This window comes from Triturus cristatus, chromosome 10, assembly GCF_964204655.1.
Source record: "Triturus cristatus chromosome 10, aTriCri1.1, whole genome shotgun sequence".
Classification (NCBI taxonomy): Eukaryota; Metazoa; Chordata; class Amphibia; order Caudata; family Salamandridae; genus Triturus; species Triturus cristatus.
Window position 1 is genome coordinate 1,241,377,142 of NC_140593.1, and position 20,573 is coordinate 1,241,397,714.

Sequence of the window (20,573 nt, forward strand, 5' to 3'; positions counted from 1 at the left end):
AGACAGATACTCTCCTAGCAGAATAGCCAGAGAGGAGAGAGTAGCCGAGAAGGAAGAGGTCCCAGTGACTCGGAGAAGGGTGAAGAGAACAGCGCATAGTGGTGCAGACATGTATCCGTGACTGCGGAGGTGTGACTTCCAGGCGAGCCGAGGCACAGACGAGAAGGGAGCCTAGATGACCACTGAGTGCAGGCTACATACTACTAAGGTGATGTCGACCCTTTCTTATTAGAGTGTACAACTTAATCTTTCACTTTTCTTTGCAGGTTATGTGTTATATCGTAATGTTATGTGATTGTGTATGTAATGAGTAATAAAGTACCCAGTTTGTAGTGAACCAACATGTGCTGCGTGTTCTTGTATGAGAGGGTAGCCTATTCTTCTAGTCAGCTGCGGCTACATGAACAGATGTTAACCCTGATCAGGTAAGTGGTAACTGAATAAGGGAAAGAGGAGCCCCTCGAACCTGAGAACAGGCTATGCTCGAACTGGCAATCCTTGTGTGATCTGATGAATAGTGAGACTGATTCCCTTTTTGTATGTTATGGTGATCATAGGATGAACTGTCGTATGAGACTGCCGTCTGGGTAGAGAGGTCTGGATTCGTATGGGATCGCGAGGCCGCCACTTGTGATACTGTCGTATGGGCAGAGAGGTCTGGATTCGTATGGGATCGCGAGGCCGCCGATTGTGCTGAGACTGCCGTCTGGGTAGAGAGGTCTGGATTCGTAGGGGATCGCGAGGCCGCCACTTGTGATACTGTCGTATGGGCAGAGAGGTCTGGATTCGTAGGGGATCGCGAGGCCGCCGATTGTGCTGAGACTGCCGTCTGGGTAGAGAGGTCTGGATTCGTATGGGATCGCGAGGCCGCCACTTGTGATACTGTCGTATGGGCAGAGAGGTCTGGATTCGTATGGGATCGCGAGGCCGCCGATTGTGCTGAGACTGCCGTCTGGGTGGAGAGGTCTGGATTTGTATGGGATCGCGAGGCCGCCACTTGTGATACTGTCGTATGGGCAGAGAGGTCTGGATTCGTATGGGATCGCGAGGCCGCCGATTGTGCTGAGACTGCCGTCTGGGTAGAGAGGTCTGGATTCGTATGGGATCGCGAGGCCGCCACTTGTGATACTGTCGTATGGGCAGAGAGGTCTGGATTCGTATGGGATCGCGAGGCCGCCGATTGTGCTGAGACTGCCGTCTGGGTAGAGAGGTCTGGATTCGTATGGGATCGCGAGGCCGCCACTTGTGATACTGTCGTATGGGCAGAGAGGTCTGGATTCGTATGGGATCGCGAGGCCGCCGATTGTGCTGAGACTGCCGTCTGGGTAGAGAGGTCTGGATTCGTATGGGATCGCGAGGCCGCCACTTGTGATACTGTCGTATGGGCAGAGAGGTCTGGATTCGTATGGGATCGCGAGGCCGCCGATTGTGCTGAGACTGCCGTCTGGGTAGAGAGGTCTGGATTCGTATGGGATCGCGAGGCCGCCACTTGTGATACTGTCGTATGGGCAGAGAGGTCTGGATTCGTATGGGATCGCGAGGCCGCCGATTGTGCTGAGACTGCCGTCTAGGTAGAGAGGTCTGGATTCGTATGGGATCGCGAGGCCGCCACTTGTGATACTGTCGTATGGGCAGAGAGGTCTGGATTCGTATGGGATCGCGAGGCCGCCACTTGTGATACTGTCGTATGGGCAGAGAGGTCTGGATTCGTATGGGATCGCGAGGCCGCCACTTGTGATACTGTCGTATGGGCAGAGAGGTCTGGATCCGTATGGGATTGCGAGGCCGCCGATTATAAGAGGTCTTGGTATGTATAGTAGGAATTCCCTGTCCTTAGGTGGTAGATATATGTGGTTGCACTATTGTAAATAGGCCCTAGGGAGGGGGTAACGTTCTGTCTGGGTTAGTGAGGCTCTGATGAGCGGGTTCTATCTGATCCGAAAACCCAAGCAGAACATTATGTCAAATGGCCGCACCCGAAAGGACCAAACTAACGTGAAGGTGCTTGCTTATCAGCTGGGCTCAATCAAATGGAAATGAAGGTACAGGTCTGCCCCATATGTAAAGAATGGATCCCTACAGGTAAGGATCTTGAACGATTGCGCAGGTCCCCATGAGAAGGATGTGAATTCCAGGTGAGCGACTGAATTAATTACCAACAAGAGGCACACCTCAATTACTATAAGATTGCCTTGTGACACAATGCTATTCCGAGCAGGAGCCCTTGATGGAATTATTCCTTTGGTATCACGTGTCCTCCACTTGGGTATCATTTACGCTCCCATCAGGGCAGTAACCGTCATCATTGCTATACTACTGTGAGCGCTACTTCCACGGTATCAACATCCTGGCAAGCTCTGCAGCAAATGTCTCAAAATGTCACCGGCATGGGTCTACCTCTACAGGGGTGAGTGAAATCTGCCAAAATAAAGTTCTGCAAAATGCACAAATCTTTTTCAAAATTATACCTAATGTGCCAAAAACATCGGTCGGTCTTTCGAACAACTTTTCTCCATACAGGAATACTTTGCACAAAAATGTCGGAGCAGATATTGATGATACATTTCCTACTCGAAACGCTCCCTGGAAAGCAAAAATCACGTGGATTCGCGTTTTGCAAAATGGCAAACATTTTGTAAATTTAACAAGGGAAAGTCTGATAATCATGCAAGATTACAAAGGCACGACAAAGAACGTGCCAAGGCCCTGTCTTCAGTCATTACAAACAGATCACAAGGGTCCCATCCGTGGCACCATAGTTAGGTGACCAGTTGCACCACCCTCCCCAGCGGTGATCACAACCAAGGCCCGGGCCACCCAATGACCTTTAGAGGCGGTGCTAAGAGAAACGGCATCACAAGGAACACAGTCTACCATACATGTACCCCACTGCCATTAGCACGGTTACACCACAACTACATCACGGGTACCACTAGCACCGTCATCACAAGGAGGGCATATGTATGTCACAGCGAGAGAAAGACATTACTGTGAGTATCTATAGAGTGACTGCGGTGCCTCAGCCAGCTCAAGCGACCCCTCTTCTCGTCCGTCAGGTCAGCCAGAGTGATGCCTGGATGTGAAAGAGACACAAGGATGGACGCATGGACAGACAAATGCACATGTGAATGATCTGTAGATGAAAACAGCGGTAAGTACTCTGAATAAAAAGGCAAATGGAACCACACATGAACCACGCATGAACCACACATGAACCATGCATGAAATCAATGCATGGAGCTTGACAAGGACTGCCGAGAAGAAGTGTTGAGGATAAATCGAGTGGCCAATGGTACAGCAGCAAAGTGTAAAATGAACCAGAATGAGGTAAAGTGGGAGTAAACCAGCACAAGATAATGTGGGAGTGAACCAGCACAAGATAATGTGGGAGTGAACTAGCACAAGACAATGTGGGAGTAAACCAGCAGGAACTACTTTGGGAGTGAACAAACAAATGATAATTTGGTTATGAACCAATGTGAGATAATGTTAGAGTGAACCAACATGTGATAAGGGGGAAGTAAATCAACGTGAGATAATATGAGAATGAACCAGAATGAGAATGTGAGAGTGATCCAGGGTAAGATGTGGGAGTGAAGTAGCATGAGACAATGTGGGAGTGAACTACCATGAGACAATGTGGGAGTAAACCAATGTGAGATAATGTTAAAGTGAACCAACATGTGATAAGGGGGAAGTGAACCAACGTGAGATAATATGAGAATGAACCAGAGTGAGAATGTGAGATGATCGAGGGTGAGATGTGGGAGTGAACCAGCATAAGACAATGTGAGATTGAACCAGCATGAGACAATGCAGGAGTGAACCAGCATGAGACAATGTGGGAGTGAACTAGCATGAGACAATGTGGGAATGAACACTAGTGAGATGTGGGAGTGAACCAGCATGAGACAATGTGGGAGTGAACCAGCATGAGACAATGTGGGAGTGAAGTAGCATGAGACAATGTGAGAGTAAAGTAGCATGAGACAATGTGGGAGTGAAGTAGCATGAGACAATGTGGGAGTAAACCAATGTGAGATAATGTTAAAGTGAACCAACATGTGATAAGGGGGAAGTGAACCAACGTGAGATAATATGAGAATGAACCAAAGTCAGAATGTGAGATGATCCAGGGTGAGATGTGGGAGTGAACCAGCATAAGACAATGTGAGATTGAACCAGCATGAGACAATGCAGGAGTGAACCAGCATGAGACAATGTGGGAGTGAACTAGCATGAGACAATGTGGGAGTGAAGTAGCATGAGACAATGTGGGAGTGAACTAGCAAGAGACAATGTGGGAGTGAACCAGCATGAGACAATGTGGGAGTGGACCATGGTGAGATGTGGGAGTAAACCAGCATGAGACAATGTGGGAGTGAACTAGCATGAGACAATGTGAGAGTGAAGTAGCATGAGACAATGTGGGAGTGAACCAGCATGAGACAATGTGGGAGTGAACCAGCATGAGACAATGTGGGAGTGAAACATGGTGAGATGTGGGAGTGAACCTGCATGAGACAATGTGGGAGTGAAGTAGCATGAGACAATGTGGGAGTCAACTAGCATGAGACAATGTGGGAGTGAAGTAGCATGAGACAATGTGGGAGTGAACTAGCAAGAGACAATGTGGGAATGAACCATGGTGAGATGTTGGAGTGAACCAGCATGAGACAATGTGGGAGTGAAGTAGCATGATACAATGTGGGAGTCAACTAGCATGAGACAATGTGGGAGTGAAGTAGCATGAGACAATGTGGGAGTGAACTAGCAAGAGACAATGTGGAAATGAACCATGGTGAGATGTGGGAGTGAACCAGCATGAGACAATGTGGGAGGGAAGTAGCATGAGACAATGTGGGAGTCAACTAGCATGAGACAATGTGGGAGTGAAGTAGCATGAGACAATGTGGGAGTGAACTAGCAAGAGACAATGTGGAAGTGAACCATGGTGAGATGTTGGAGTGAACCAGCATGAGACAATGTGGGAGTGAAGTAGCATGAGACAATGTGGGAGTCAACTAGCATGAGAATGTGGGAGTGAAGTAGCATGAGACAATGTGGGAGTGAAGTAGCATGAGACAATGTGGGAGTGAACTAGCAAGAGACAATGTGGGAATGAACCATGGTGAGATGTGGGAGTGAAGTAGCATGAGACAATGTGGGAGTGAAGTAGCATGAGACAATGTGGGAGTGAACTAGCAAGAGACAATGTGGGAATGAACCATGGTGAGATGTGGGAGTGAACCAGCATGAGACAATGTGGGAGTGAACCATGGTGAGATGTGGGAGTGAACCAGCATGAGACAATGTGGGAGTGAACCATTGTGAGGTTTGAGAGTGAACCAGCATGAGACAATGTGGGAGTGAACTAGCATGAGACAATGTGGGAGTGAACTATGGTGAGATGTGGGAGTGAACCAGCATGAGATAATATGAAAGTGAACAAGAATGAGGAACTATGGGAGTGAACCAGTGTAAGATGATGTGTGAGTGACCAGAGAGAGTGAACTAGCATGAACTACAGGAGAAGTGAGCCATCATCAGATAAGGAGTAAGCGAACCAGAGGGAGCTCATGTGGGAATAAACCAGCGCTGGATAATGTGGGAGTGAACAAGCATGTGATAAGGTGGAGTGAACCAGGAGGAGGTCACATGGGCATAAACTAGAATGCGATAATGTGGGACTGAGCCAACATGAGAGGTGGGAGTGAATCAGTGTGAGAGAATGTTATAGTGAGTCAGTATAAGACAACGTGGGAGTGAATTATTGTATGATTATGTGGGAGTAAACCAGCATGAGATGGGGTGTGAACCCATAAGAAAGAAAATGGGAGAACAGCGAGAATTAACTTTGGAGAACTAATCTAACATGAGGTAATGTGGAAGAGCCAATACTACGTAACATCAGAGAACGAAGAGGCATGGACTTGTCAGTCTTGCCTCTCCATCACGGGTCACGCTTCTACACACGAGGTCCGCCTATGTTCTCACAAGGCTGGCACTTCTACTACCCTCCTGGTCACTAACCAACAGATAATTAGAAGTTTCCCAGTAATACATCCTTGTCCATCATTGTGCTACCGCTGCTAACCAACACCCTGTACCGGAACCAGAACACTTACGGTGGTGCTTCCTTTCCCCTTCCTCGTCCTCGTTGTCAATGTCTTCTGCTTGAGTGATCCAGTCCAGGTATCCCTTCAGGTCCTCCTCCATCTGCTGCTTCTCCCGCAGCTTCTGGAAGTCTCCGCGTGCCTTGGCTTTCTCCCTCTCCTTGGAAAACTCTCTATAGGGTTAGGAATGGAAATATTAGTCTGGATGTTAACCCTTACCTGTGTGCTCTTTCAAACACATCTGTGCACAGTGGGTAGTGTAGCAATTAACCAGGAACACATTCCTACTCCTTAAGCCTGTGGTATCCCTTTTCCATCGCCAACGTATCCAAACGTCAACTTCCGACACCCTCACATACCACAGCAAATTCAACATGCCCCTTTGCCAAGAACCATTTTCCCTAAACAAAGCACCCTGTACACTTACCATCAAAGGAAACCTAAGGGACATGAAAACGTTTAAGAACAGTTTCATAAAGCTGGCACTGCCCTCGGGTTTTTTACTTTTTTAACCACACAGGGCTCCTGAGAACCTGAGTGCAGATAGAGTCAAATGCTCTCATATGTTAGATCCTGGTGTTGATTTTGTTTTTTGTTCCAGGTGCAAATTCAGGCGTGCAAGGAGCTGGTGTTTAGAAAAATGATTTTCAATTTATGCAACCTGGGAAGGTTGTTCTACAGCGAAAATTTAAAGGTTTTGTCTGTGCTTCAAACATAGGCACTGCTAACATTAATATGCAGAGAATAATTACCCCGTACCACTTTTGTAGGAAGCTTGCACACTGGAAGAGTGTAGATATAATATGAACGAATACAAAACAAGCCACAAATGGTTCCTCAAATGCAAAAGAACATGAATTAAATGGCCCAGAATGGTTTGACAGTCAGCAGCTCCAGCCCAATTGGCGTCTGTGCAGAACACGCAGAATCAAAGGCAGTTCAAAGGAAACTTGCCGTCAGGCCCGATGGTGCAGTATAATATGCACAATGCATAATCCTGGTTTGGAGCAAAACCCTTCAATAATCAGTAACACCCTCCTGCAAATTGCTACTACACTCAGAGTTCCTATAGGCCCGAGTGTTGTGCTTGACATGACACAATGACGGTGCCTTGGGGGGGATAGAAGGGAGAGAATTGCATGCATGGTGCAGTCCAAGAGGAAGAGCAGAGTGTCCCACATGTACAAGGTGAGGTGAATGGCCCCCCAGTATCACTGCTGATCGGTAGAGGTGCTACCTGCTCCACAGTTAGACCGATCAAAGTTCCCAACCTACCCCTCTCTAGAAAAGAAGTCCTCGTTGAAGGTATAACAAACAAACATATCACTAACCTGTCCTCAAATGTTCCTGTAGAAATTGGCTCAACTGAGAATGACCATCAACTTATAATGTGTGACATGCATCCTGTTCATTTACTGGGTTGTGATCTTTTGTGCAAAAGAACTGTGTCATTAATTGCGCACCGGATGGTAGAGCGATTCAAGAACAGGATGAAGATTTAGATTTCAAATAAAATCACAAGAGACAAAAGTGAATTTGCTATTTTTTTTCCCAAAATGAGGACTTACGTCCTGATTCAAGGTACAGAGTGAAAGAGGGGGTTTGGGATTTTACTAGTAAAGAGACTGGACTGATAAAAAAGTCCAGGGCAGATCAAAGTGAAACCAAATGTGATGTATCCTCGTAATCCTCAATACAAGCTTACTTGTGAAGCAGAAGAGGGAATGACACCTGCCACTGAGAAAATGATTTAGCAAGACATCTTAAAAGAACTGCTAAAAAGCCTGTTCAAAAAGAAAGTGGCACAGATTACAACCTAAACAAAATCAATAATACTGCGGTTCCATGTTGTCCTGTGGTACCAAATCCTGCTGTCACTTTGTTCAGAATTCCTGCAGACACGGAGTGGTTTACCATTATAGATTTGTGTCAAGTGCTTGTCTCCATTCCTCTTCATGAGCATAGCCAGTATATCTTTACGTTAGGATTTTAAATAGAGTAATGGTATGGTGTCCGATTCCACAGGGTTATACAGAGAGTCCTTCAATCTTCTCCCAAATTCTGAAGAAAGATCCAGAGAGTTTGCATTTCTCCTGTGATTGAGGGTTAGTTCAGTATATTTATGACCTTGTGGTCCCATCTAAAACACAATAAGTCTGCAAAATTGACACAATTTCACTGCTTAATCATGTAACAGAAAATGGACATAAAGGGGTCGATTCCGATCCGTTTAAAATTATGTCCGTACGACTCGAATCCGTATTATTTTCCGTACGAATCGTACAAGTCACGTCCGACCCGTGAAGTACGATTCGTACGGGAAAAAGTACGTACGGATCAGCCCGCTCCGTACGAATCGTAGCGGGAAAAGTTGTACGAGACGTACCCGGACACTTTTCCGTACGATTGGTAAAATGACAGTCCAAGCGTGCAAGTACGATCCGGACCGGCTATCTGATTTACGAATCGTATGGAAAACGGCCCGTACACGGGGAATGACTCTACCCGCTACGAAGCGAAGTTTGTACGACTCGTAGCCCGGGAAAAGCTGATTCCCGGGGTATGAGTCGTACAGGCCCCCCCGTATGTACGCACCGTACCCCCACCCCCCGTATGTACGCACCATACACCCACCCCCATATGTACGCACCGTACCCCCACCCCCCGTATGTACGCACCATACTCCCACCGCCATATGTACGCACCGTACCCCCACCCCCGTATGTACGCACCGTACCCCCACCCCCCGTATGTACGCCCAGACTCCCACCCCCATATGTACACGTGCGTACATAGGGAGGGTACGGTGCGTACATACGGGGGGTGGGAGTACGGTGCGTACATACGGGGGGGTGGGAGTACGGTGCGTACATACGGGGGGTGGGGGTACGGTGCGTACATACAGGGGTGGGAGTACGGTGCGTACATACGGGGGTGGGGGTACGGTGCGTACATACGGAGGTGGGAGTAAGGTGCGTACATACGGGGGGTGGGTGTACGGTGCGTACATACGGGGGGTGGGGGGGCCTGTACGACTCGTACCCCTGGGGAATCAGCTTTTACGGCTGTTTTTGGCTCCTGTAAATTAAGAGCCGTACGGAGTGCCGTAGGGATGGATCGTACTAGCTGGGCCGTAAAACGTTGCTTACGTCTGTACGGACGGCACGTACAGGCTATTCCGGAGATGATTGGTATGGTTTTTTTACCCGTACGGTCTTTTGTACGATTCGTACAGAAATCGGCTTTCTGTACGAATCGTACTTCCTGGGTTAAACGGGCAGTTTATCGGGTACGAGTCGTACAGAGAAAACGCTCCATACGACGATTCGTAGGGCCTTTTTACCGGATCGGAATCGACCCCAAAGTGTCTCAGACAAAATTAACAATACTGCCATAAAAACAGTATTTACCTAAGCCACAAAATTGAAAAAGGAGTGCAAAGGTGTTGACAGAATCTATGTGATTTAAAAAATAAACCCATCAACAACTCAAAAAGAAGCATGAATGATCTTTGGCATGGTTGGCTACTGTTGTCAGTGGATTCCAAACTTTTCCCTGATTGCAAATCCTTTATAAAGGATTACTCATAGTGATGTAAGTGATCCGGTGCCCTGGGACAATGAATACATGAATGCATTTCTGAGCTCAGACAGTCTCTGTACCGTACCTGTACTTGGAATGCATAGTTACGAAAAAGATCTTTATTTCGTTTTATTTATTGTGTCATGAGAAAGAAAGGTGCTCACTTGCAGTACTCACTCAGCAGCACAGAGAAGCAAAGTGGCCAATAGCTTAGTTTTCTGTTCCATTAGCTCCTGTAGCCGCCATACTTCCAGGGTGTCTGAGGAGCATTGCTGTGACCAGTCTTGCCGTTTAGCAGAGTGAAGGCACTGTGATGGGTTATACACTTACTGCGTTAGTCCCTCATTCATTTAAGATGCTGCTGACTCGTAATCAAACTGAGCAGCTAACAAGTAGTTGCCTTACAAAGTGTGAACAGATCAAACTAGCGGCTGAAAATATTTCAAGTAAATGTTGCAATACCCTGAATCCTGCAACTCTCTTGCCAATGCATGATGGAGCCAATATTGATGATGGAGACAATGATCGTGACCACGATTGCATCAATGTGACAGAATTATGTACCAAAGCAAGACCAGATTTTCAAGATGTACCACTCAAATTGGCTGATTTTATTTTACTTGTAGATGGTACTTGTTTGAAAGACCATCAAGGAATTTCAAGAGCAGCATGTACAGTTTGTAGAATGACCTGCATTGTTGAAGCTTCGTACTTGTATAATGGAACTTCAGCACAAGAAGCAGCATTAATTGCCATTACCAGAGCATGTGGCGTGGTCAAGGGATTGATAGTCACAATCTACACTGATAGCCAGTACGGTTTCGGAGTTCTCCATGATTTTGGCCAGCTGTGGTCACAAAGGGTTCTTGATACCCTCTGGCACACCCATTAAAAAAGGGCCAAGAATTAGGGATTCACTGAACGCACTTCAATTACCACAAGAAGTTGTGGTTGTGAAATGTGCCACACGTAAGAGTCGAGATAAGGTTACACTTGGCAACCAATAGGTAGATTAAGTTGACAAATACTGAGCTCTTATGTCCAGTATATTAAAATGAATGACAATTATGACTCTGTAAAAGAAAATGCAAACTGTGCCCCGTCCACTTCTATAGAAACACTTGAGAAATTAAAAAAGAATTGCTGAAAAATGTACCCAAAGCTGAAAAGAAAAAAGGTGCAGGGATGTTTAGGGGGGCACAATAGTTGCTCCCCAGCCCCCATTGCGGAGTGTCGGGGAAAAGGGGGCCTTGCTATGGGTCCCCTAAGACACTTTCCGACAGCCTTTTCTTGTCAGAAAGGCTAACATGAATTGGCTGTTGGAAAGTGCCATTGTAATCCCGATGGTGGAGCCGAGCCTGGCTCCACCATCATTTGGGGATTATGCTGGCATCCAACGCTCTCTGAACCACGTTGGAATCCCCCACTGGTTTCATTCCGACCGCCGTCAACCTAACATGGCCATTAGAATGAAACCTACGATGTTGGGCAGAAAGCCTCCAACCGCCGGTCCAAAGCTTTCCTCTCGACATCGTACCCGGGCCCAAAGTGTCTCAGATACATTTACAAACCTGCCAGAAAGAAGGTATTTAACTAGGGCACAAAATTGAAGCAGGAGTTTGGAAGGTGTTCACAGAATGCATCTCTGTGATTTTAAAAATAAACCAATAACTCAAATAGAAGTGTGAATGATTTTGGGAATGGTTGGCTACTGCTGTCAAACTTCTCCCTGATTGCAAATGATTAATAGAGGCTTACTCACAGTGATGTGAGTGATCCGGTGTCCTGGGACAATGAATGCATGAATGCATTTCTAAAGCTCAGACAGTCTCTGTACCGCACCTGTTCTTGGAATGCATAGTTACGAAAAAGATCTTTATTTGTCATGAGAAAGAAAGGTGCTTACTTGCAGTACTCACTCAGCAGCACAGAGAAGCAAAGTGGCCAATACCTTAGTTTTCTGCTCCATTAGCTCCTGTAGCCGCCATACTTCCAGGGTGTCTGAGGAGCATTGCTGTGACCAGTCTTGCCGTTTAGCAGAGTGAAGGCACTGTGATGGGTTATACACTTACTGCGTTAGTCCCTCATTCATTTAAGATGCTGCTGACTCGTAATCAAACTGAGCAGCTAACAAGTAGTTGCCTTACAAAGTGTGAACAGATCAATCTAGCGGCTGAAAATATTTCAAGTACATGTTGCAATACCCTGAATCCTGCCACTCTCTTGCCAATGCATGATGGAGCCAATATTGATGATGGAGACAATGATCGTGACCACAATTGCATCAATGTGACAGAATTATGTACCAAAGCAAGACCAGATTTTCAAGATGTACCACTCAAATTGGCTGATTTTATTTTACTTGTAGATGGTACTTGTTGGAAAGACCATCAAGGAATTTCAAGAGCAGCATGTACAGTTTGCAGAATGACCTGCATTGTTGAAGCTTCGTACTTGTATAATGGAACTTCAGCACAAGAAGCAGCATTAATTGCCATTACGAGAGCATGTGGCGTGGTCAAGGGATTGAGGGTCACAATCTACACTGATAGCCAGTACGGTTTCGGAGTTCGCCATGATTTTGGCCAGCTGTGGTCACAATGGGTTCTTGATACCCTCTGGCACACCAATTTAAAATGGGCCAAGAATTAGGGATTAACTGAATGCACTTCAATTACCACAAGAATTTGTGGTTGTGAAATGTGCCACACGTAAGAGTCGAGATAAGGTTACACTTGGCAACCGATAGGTAGATTAAGTTGAAAAATGCTGAGCTCTTATGTCCAGTATATTGAAATGAATGACAATTATGACTCTGTAAAAGAAAATGCTAATTGTGTCCCGTCCACTTCTACACAAACACTTGAGGAATTACAAACAAATTGCAGGAAAATGCACCCAACGATGAAGAGAAAAAATGAATTACAGGAAGGTGTTCTAAAGACATTCATTTATTTCAGAGCTGTAGCTGAAGAGTTTTGTCAGTGTTGTGTTACCTGTTAACAATCGAATGTAGGAAAAAGGACACGTGTGATTTATCAAGCAAAAGCTGTTAGCTCAGCTCTGTATGGTGCCGAGCTATGGGGTTTCAACAACGTTGAAGAAATCTCCAGGTCAGAAAATACATTTTTGAGGGAATTGGTCTCACTCCCAAGGGGTACTCCTCTCAAACCCTTATTCAGTGATTTGGGTAGGCGAACAATCAAGGACTTGGCAAGATTGCGCCCCCTGCTTTTTTGGGCCCGCTTATGGCGTACCCCTGAGCTATCAAAGTATGTAGAGGGCCTTAGAGAAGTGATAAATACCCCGGGCTCATATAGAGTTGGTTGGCTGCGCAACATCAAGAAGGTTTTTTTCCCTGTTGGGATTTAGAGAAGTTTGGGAGTCCGGTAAACTAATAAACAAGACTGATCTCAAAAGAGCTTACTGGGCATGGATCGATACCCAAGAGATCAGCAATCCCAACCTAGGCAGACTAACAGAAGATTTTTATCTACACAAACAAGTTGTCAGCCTTGAGTCCTACCTTGATTTTGTTCAGAAACCAAGAGATAGAACATTCTCTATACAATTCAGATTGGGCACATTACCAACCCAAGAGTACACCAACAAATGGAAGCCTCCCTATCAAACCCCGGCATCTTGCTTGAGCTGCAGTGGGAAGGTCGAAAGTATTGCACACCTCATGTCTGAGTGCCCAGCTTACAAAAACCCAAGAGACAGGTGGTTAAGTCTGGTCTGCAGTCAGCTGGGCACGTTGAACTATCGTGTAGCCCTCAGAATTCTACAAACAGATACTAGCGCTGTGCTGGTTTGTGGTGTGGCCAAATTTCTTGGGTGGTCTTGGATAATTAGGTTCAAGTCTCTTCGTTCTGACACGACCTTTTAGTTTCCTTACATTTTACTCCTCTTAGATTGTCTTTTTTCAACCAAAAGCAATGGGACTAATATTGAAATTTAATTCTCTTTTATCTGATTGTAAATATCATATCATATGTCAAATGTATTTATTCAATTTTTAGCATTTTCTTCCCACACAATAAATTGTATCTTTTATGTATGTATGTTGATGCTTTTATGATACAAATTTTTATCGAAATAAAGCTTTGATTGATTGAAAAAGGACACGTGATTTTGAGCTGTATTGGAAAATCTGAGCGACTCTTCTTCGGGATGTAGATGGACTTTGTAGTAATGTCCTTGTGTAATGAATTGCCTTACATTTTAGTAATTTTTTGTCTTTTTTGCGGGTGGGTGGAAGCTTAACTGTCGAATATTGTAAATGAATAAAAAGGTTTGTGTATTGCACTAAAGGTGGCCCAACCATTTCACTCTCATTATCGACCATAGCATCTGGTGTGATTGAGAGAGTTAATGGTTCTCTCAAGTCAAAGTTATCCAAAATGTGTAATTCAATATCACCAAAATGGCCAGATGCCTTAACAGTGGTTCTGATGAGCATGAGAAACACATTTACTAATTGTGAGTGGTCTCTCGCCTCATGAAGTGGTCACGAGTAGAGAAATGCGAGTTCCTGATATTCCTTCGGCTGCACTTCTGAACACTTCTGATAACTTTGCACTTCATTTTTGCAAAGATTTGGCTGATATTGTAAGCTCTCTCTCTCTCTCCCTAAGTTGAAGAGACCCTCAGCAAGGGAAGAGCTCCGCTACAACGGGGACTGGGTTGTGGTGAAGAAGCACGATCAGAAGAGCTGCTTCGACGCCAAGGTGGCATGGACCCCATCAAGTTATTTTTGTGACAAATACCGCTGAAACATGACCAGTCAATGTTTGTGAAGGGGCAGACTATGCAACAGATGATGGGTTATGAGGTAAATGCTGCGACTCTTTAATTATGAAAAACCTGCCACAGAATCTCATAATTCTTGCACCTTATTATAGCCTATTACATGCAGGAAGGTAGCTTGCCATGGTCTGTTGAAGATTAGACGTTCCCCAATATACGTAAACATCACCAGACACTAATCATAGGCTCCTGGAACAACGGCAGATTCCTCTCATCCGGATGAGCAACACCCTTGGCTTGGTACGAACGGCAGAAGTTTCCAGTAGCGGAAGAACTCCGCTCTCAAGATGCCTCTGTTCAAGCGGCTGGAAGCAGTATCCATGAATGAAGGGCAGTGGATGGTGTCTCACCTGTAATCCTAGTTTTCTCTCAGGGGAATCTCCATTGAAATCATAAGCACTGAATAGTCCCATCCACGCACGGGGAGCCCGGAGCAGATCTTTCAAAGTCACATCTACTTTGCATTTCTTCCGAAAGGCTAGGACACACATGTGGCAGGCATGTTCAATGTTGCAGCCTTAAGAAACGGGCTATATGGCCAATCTTATTGAATGACTTTAAAATATAGAAGAAAAAAGGGTCATACCCTTAAAAGTCACTTAAGCAAAATGAAAAATGACCTTTTAATAAAGTCCTTTACAAACACTTTTTACTTATTTTTAAAGTAAAAAAAGGAGTAATACACAGCAGTGTAGCTCGTATAGGCTGCGGCATTGAAACAATGTAAATTGGACACTGCGTCTTTAAGGGCCTCCTGACCTCCAGTGTCCCATCATACCCTGTAGGGGGCAGTTTACTCAGATCTTATTTCCTGCTCCTGCTGACAGGATCCTTGGACAGAGCTCAGCATTTTAAAAAGTTTTTTCCACAATAATTTTCATCTTAGGCTTTTAAAAGCGGATTTGCTTGATGTCCTTTAGGGCGTAGAGAATTTTTAGATAATTTACTGACAGGAAATGTATCTAATATTTTGCAAAATGCCATCTCTTTTTGCAAACTGCCCAGAATGCAGCAGAAAAATGGTAAAAACAGACCCACAGATCCGTATCTTATGTGTGCCAGACTCTCATGACCCGAAGAGGTGTCGCCACTGCAAGACCCGCTCCAGGCACACACGATTCACCTCCATGGGCAAGTGGGGCACCGCAGACGCAGAGGTTCCCTGGCTCATGAGGTGAGGACCAGGGGAGACTGCACCCTCTACCAGCCCCTACGTCATGCTCTGAGGACTCCCGCAGAGGGACAAAGGTCACTTGAGCAAAATGAAAAGTGACCTTTAAAAAAGTCCTTCACAAACACTTTTTACTTCTTTTTAAAGTAAGATACAGAATAATACATAGCTCGTAGCCTGAATAGACTGCAGCAGTGAAACAATGTAAATAGGACACTGCGCCTTTAAGGACCTCCTGACCTCCAGTGTCCCATCATGCCTTGTAGGTGGTAGTTTACTTAGTTCGTTTTGACAAGCGAATTAGCAGTATAGTGGTATACATGTCTCCTCTCTTCCACCGGGAAGGAGGGAGCGTTGCTAATGATTTCTATAGAGATTCCCCCGAGAGAGAACACGGATTACAGGTAAGAAACCATTCCTTCTCTCTCACAAGGGATCTGCACTGATAAACATAAGCACTGACCATATTAGCAAGTTCATCCCTCAGAGATTCCATGAAGGCTAAAAGGAGAAAAGTAAAATTAGGCAAAAAAAATGCTTTGGCGATGCTTGCCCCACTTGGGCATCAGCCTTAACATCTGAATAAAGACAACAGTGTCTCATGAAGGTGTGAACCGATCTCCAAGTTGCAGTCTTGCATATCTCAGCAATTGGAATATTCCTGTGACAAGCAGAGGTACCTGATATACCCGGGGGAGTGGGCCCTCGGTTTACCAGAGAGGGGTTTGTTTTATTTTTGATAACAAAGGATTATGCAGGAGACAATCATACTAGACAAGGATGGTTTGGAATTTGCATATAATTGTTCGTAGAGGACCATAGCCGACAAAGAGTTGTTTTGATTTTCATTAAAGATTTTGTCCTATCTAGATAGAACTTCAAAACCCTCATAACATCGAGAGTGAGGCGAGACCTCTCTGCAGGAGAAGAGGGGCTTTGAAAGAATGTAGGTAAAGTAATCGTCTGATTGACATGGAAATACAAGACTAGCTTAGGGAGGAATTTAGGATGGGTCTTCATCTCTACCGTGTTGCTATGGAATACTGTGTAAGTTCCCGTTAATGCCTTCCAGAAAATCTTTGATGATAGGCAATCTTAAAAAACAACGTTTGTAAAGGGCATTTTTAATAAGCTGAGATAGCAGCGAGATGCACTCTGAGAAGAATTGTGTAATTTCGCTTCAGCGAGATAGAGAAGATATGGAAGAACAGCCTCTTCCTGACAAGTAAGAGGATTGAAATTGTTCTGAGAACACCAGGCGCAGAAGCTCTTCCATTTCAAAGAATAGGAAGTCATAGTAGATGGTCTCTTAGCTTCTCTTTGCACATCTATACATTCCTGAGGGGGGTTCAGGTGGCCATGTTGTAGGAGTTCATGAGTCATGCAGCCAAGATCAGAGAGGGAAGGTTGGGATTTTGAATCTGGCCTCCAAACTTCTGAAGATCTGGTCTGCACAGCAGCTTCCTGTGTGGACACTAAGAGGGGAGGGCGATCCGTGTACCACCACTGTCGAGACGTAAAGGGAAGGTGGGAGTGCAGGAGAGAAGACTGTATGTGGGAGACCTTCGACTCAGGTGGGCCATCAGCCGCTTACCTCCATACATTGAGACAAGTGAGAGGTTTGGATATGTAAATTGGAAGACGCCTACAGGTTTATGAGGGACGCATCAAGGGAGTGGTTTATAATAGTCATACATGGAGTTACTTGCTAAACTGGGAGCCAGCACAGAGCCTACAAACAAGAACAGTGGGAATGGATGGGGCAGACTGATGAAGGTGTTTGCTGGTAACAATGGGTACTGTAACATTTTGGACTCTATCTGGGATGAAGAATTTGTTGTGAGCAAAATGCATTCCCTGGTGCGCACTGCGGAATTTTAAATTCTATACTCTGTGCATAGCGACTTTGTGTGGGACCCTGTGAAGCAAATATTTCTACCTTGCTTTCCATTTCAGGAGGGGTCCCGGTTACTCTCTTTGCGGGGTCCACTTACCTCACGTATATTTTACATCTGAAGAGTCCTGGAATCAGTTGACAGATATGGTGGGTCGACTCACTTTAGAACCCCCTCGAGTCCTCCCTCTCCCTCAGTGCTCCTAAGACTGTGCCAGATTCAACTCTAACACAGACTTCAGATGGATCCACCTATGGCGATCCTTGAGCCGCTGTGAGTCTAAGACTGTGCCAGATTCTACTCTAACGCAGGCTTCAGATGGATCCACCTGTGGCGATCCTTGAGCCGGTGTGAGTATAAGACTGTGCCAGATTCTACTCTAACGCAGGCTTCAGATGGATCCACCTATGGCGATCCTTGAGCCGGTGTGAGTCTTGTAGTTGGTCCCAGTCTGGCCTCTACATTCTGATCTTTCCTCCTCAATTTTAACCTCTTTATGTCCTGGATAGACCTTTTTTGCCCCTATTTTAAAATGCATTTGGGAGATTACTTTCAATTTGGTTGGGGTTTTCTTCAGTAGACTGTGGGACGTTCAGCTTTATAATAAACATATAAGATGAGAAAATGAATACAATCAATGTTAACAGCGACCAAAGAAGAATAGAGAACTGGTAGTAACAAAAAGCACACTCAAGACTAAGATAGGAACGCTGAGTTGTGAAGGTATATACTCAACAGCACAAGATTCTCCTGGTGGCAACATTCAAGACAAGTACATACTCGAAGAGAATGAACACCGCGAAGAAGAAAGGCAGATGAAGAACTACAAGACCCAACACAATAAACGACAGGCATGCTACAAAACAACAACTAAATTCAGCAATGGACAGCCCACAACCTGACACTGCAGGGGACCCTCAAGCAAAGAGGAACACACCAAGACCAGAAGACTTCAGAGAACTCACCCGCTTAGCACTCCCAGCACCAAGTTTAAAACGAAAAACGATCCAAAGATAACGAGGCTCACAAAATAGACCCAGGGAAGTTCATAGCCCATGGCATCTTGCATCTGAGGAGAGAGGAGACTATGGTTATCACAAAGCACCGAAATCAGAAAGAAAATCAGAGGCTGTGATAGGGGGAAAAAGAGACAGTAGTGTTTTGGTATTACCACATACAGGGAATGGATGGCATACAGTGGAGGAAGAAGCTGGTAGGGCTGAGGGAACTTCTCAGAAAGGTGACTAGCGAGCATGATAGAGAAGAAGTGAGACAGCAGAATTGGGGGACACATCAGAAAGATCATCAGAGCGAAGAAGGGTGCTGAAAGGCTGGAATAACATCTCAGAAAGGTGATAAGAGAGCGTCATAGGGTAGAAAGGAGACAGTAGATTTGGGCTAACAATGTAACTCAGTAGCTCTACCTCATCCCCCCAACAGGTGCACCAAGGGCACACCATAAGTTGGGACAGCTCTTACCCAATAGAGCACATCGGTCCATCCTTCCATGGTGACGCACTGGAAGACAGTCAGCATGGCGAAGAAGAAGTTGTCAAAGTTGGTGATGCCCCCGTTGGGGCCCTCCCACTTGCCACGGCACTCAGTGCTGTTCAAGCGGCAATCTCGGCCATGCCCAGAGAAGGCACAGGGTGCGGGCTCCTCCTCTGCGGGGAGGTCTAAAATGACAAAAACAACACCACTTTCCTGTAATCTCATTGAGATCAACCCCAACAAAACGAGAGCTGGGGCTGGTCATGTAGTTCTAGGCAAATAGTGTTAGAGGGACTTGAAAGCAGTGTGATCAAGCAGATGGATGTGTGCTAATATCGGACCCCTAGGAAGAACAGACTGAAGCTAATCCAGAGATTTCCTGTTGGCCAAGTATGTCTGAAAGACTTGTTTTAGAAGGCTCTTATAATTTGCAATTTTCACTTTCCACGAGATTTGTGCATTTTTGTACCTCAGGTGACTGGTTTGAGCAAAAAACAGCCTTGAAGGAGATATTTTCTCCTCAAATCAGTCGCCTTGCTGGTGCCCTGGTTACCTTTGAAGTTGAGGCATGTACTCACTTTCAAATTTCATGCGAGATACCGCAAAGTGAATTGTGCAGCATGTCACACTTATGTGCACCCAAACCCAGTATGAGCCTCTCAAAGGATGGTGGGACTGGGCCGGTCCCAAGATTAGTTTTGCCTTCCTAACAACCGTACGGCCCAGGGGGAAGATTACCTTCAGATATCAGTGGATTTGGGTCAGTGTCAGCCATTTGCCAGTCGCGTCTTTGAAAAGACCAATACTGAAGGAGTGGGTTCGGCTACATGTCGGCGAGCGTGTGCATGTCTTACCTGTGCCGATGTAGAAGCAGGTCTTGTGCATGCGCCCGATGAAGAGCTCGAGCCCGATGATGGCGTAAATAATGATGACAAAGAGTACGAGGAGAGCGATGTGGAGCAGAGGTACCATGGCCTTCATGATGGAGTTCAGCACAATGTGCAGACCTGGAAGAGAGAAGGAGAGCGGCGTGAAGCCGGGACTGGAGCCGTCATGAGGGGTGACACCGTGGATACCTAGAACACGTGGCATTATAGAGAGCTCTCAGGGACTGGAGCCGTCATGAGGGGTGACACCGCGGATACCTAGAACACGTGGCATTATGGAGTGCTCTCAGGGACTGGAGCCGTCTAGAGGGGTGACACCATGGATACCTAAAACACGTGGCACTATAGAGCACTCCCAGGGACTGGAGCCGTCATGAGGGGTGACACCATGGATACCTACAACATGCGGCATTATATAGCGCTCTCAGGGACTGGAGCCGTCATGAGGGGTGACACCATGGATACCTACAACATGCGGCATTATATAGCGCTCTCAGGGACTGGAGCCGTCATGAGGGGTGACACCGCGGATACCTAGAACACGTGGCATTATGGAGTGCTCTCAGGGACTGGAGCCGTCTAGAGGGGTGACACCATGGATACCTAAAACACGTGGCACTAT

The 20,573-nt window shown here is 45.9% G+C and overlaps 1 protein-coding gene across 5 annotated transcripts in view; it reads right to left on the minus strand.

The window, feature by feature from the left end:
* Window positions 1–20,573, minus strand: part of CACNA1F (calcium voltage-gated channel subunit alpha1 F) — a 562,890-nt gene that overhangs the window by 436,238 nt on the left and 106,079 nt on the right. For 3 of the 5 annotated variants that reach the window (XM_085629886.1, XM_085629887.1, XM_085629885.1), the window contains exons 7-11: window positions 19,919–20,071; window positions 19,053–19,249; window positions 18,539–18,642; window positions 6,129–6,289; window positions 2,990–3,073 (exon numbers count right to left, since the gene is read on the minus strand). In XM_085629886.1, the coding sequence (XP_085486012.1) occupies window positions 2,990–3,073; window positions 6,129–6,289; window positions 18,539–18,642; window positions 19,053–19,249; window positions 19,919–20,071 (699 nt within the window). The remainder of the gene's footprint in view (window positions 1–2,989; window positions 3,074–6,128; window positions 6,290–18,538; window positions 18,643–19,052; window positions 19,250–19,918; window positions 20,072–20,573) is intronic. The other 2 variants (XM_085629889.1, XM_085629888.1) reach the window with 1 other exon arrangement.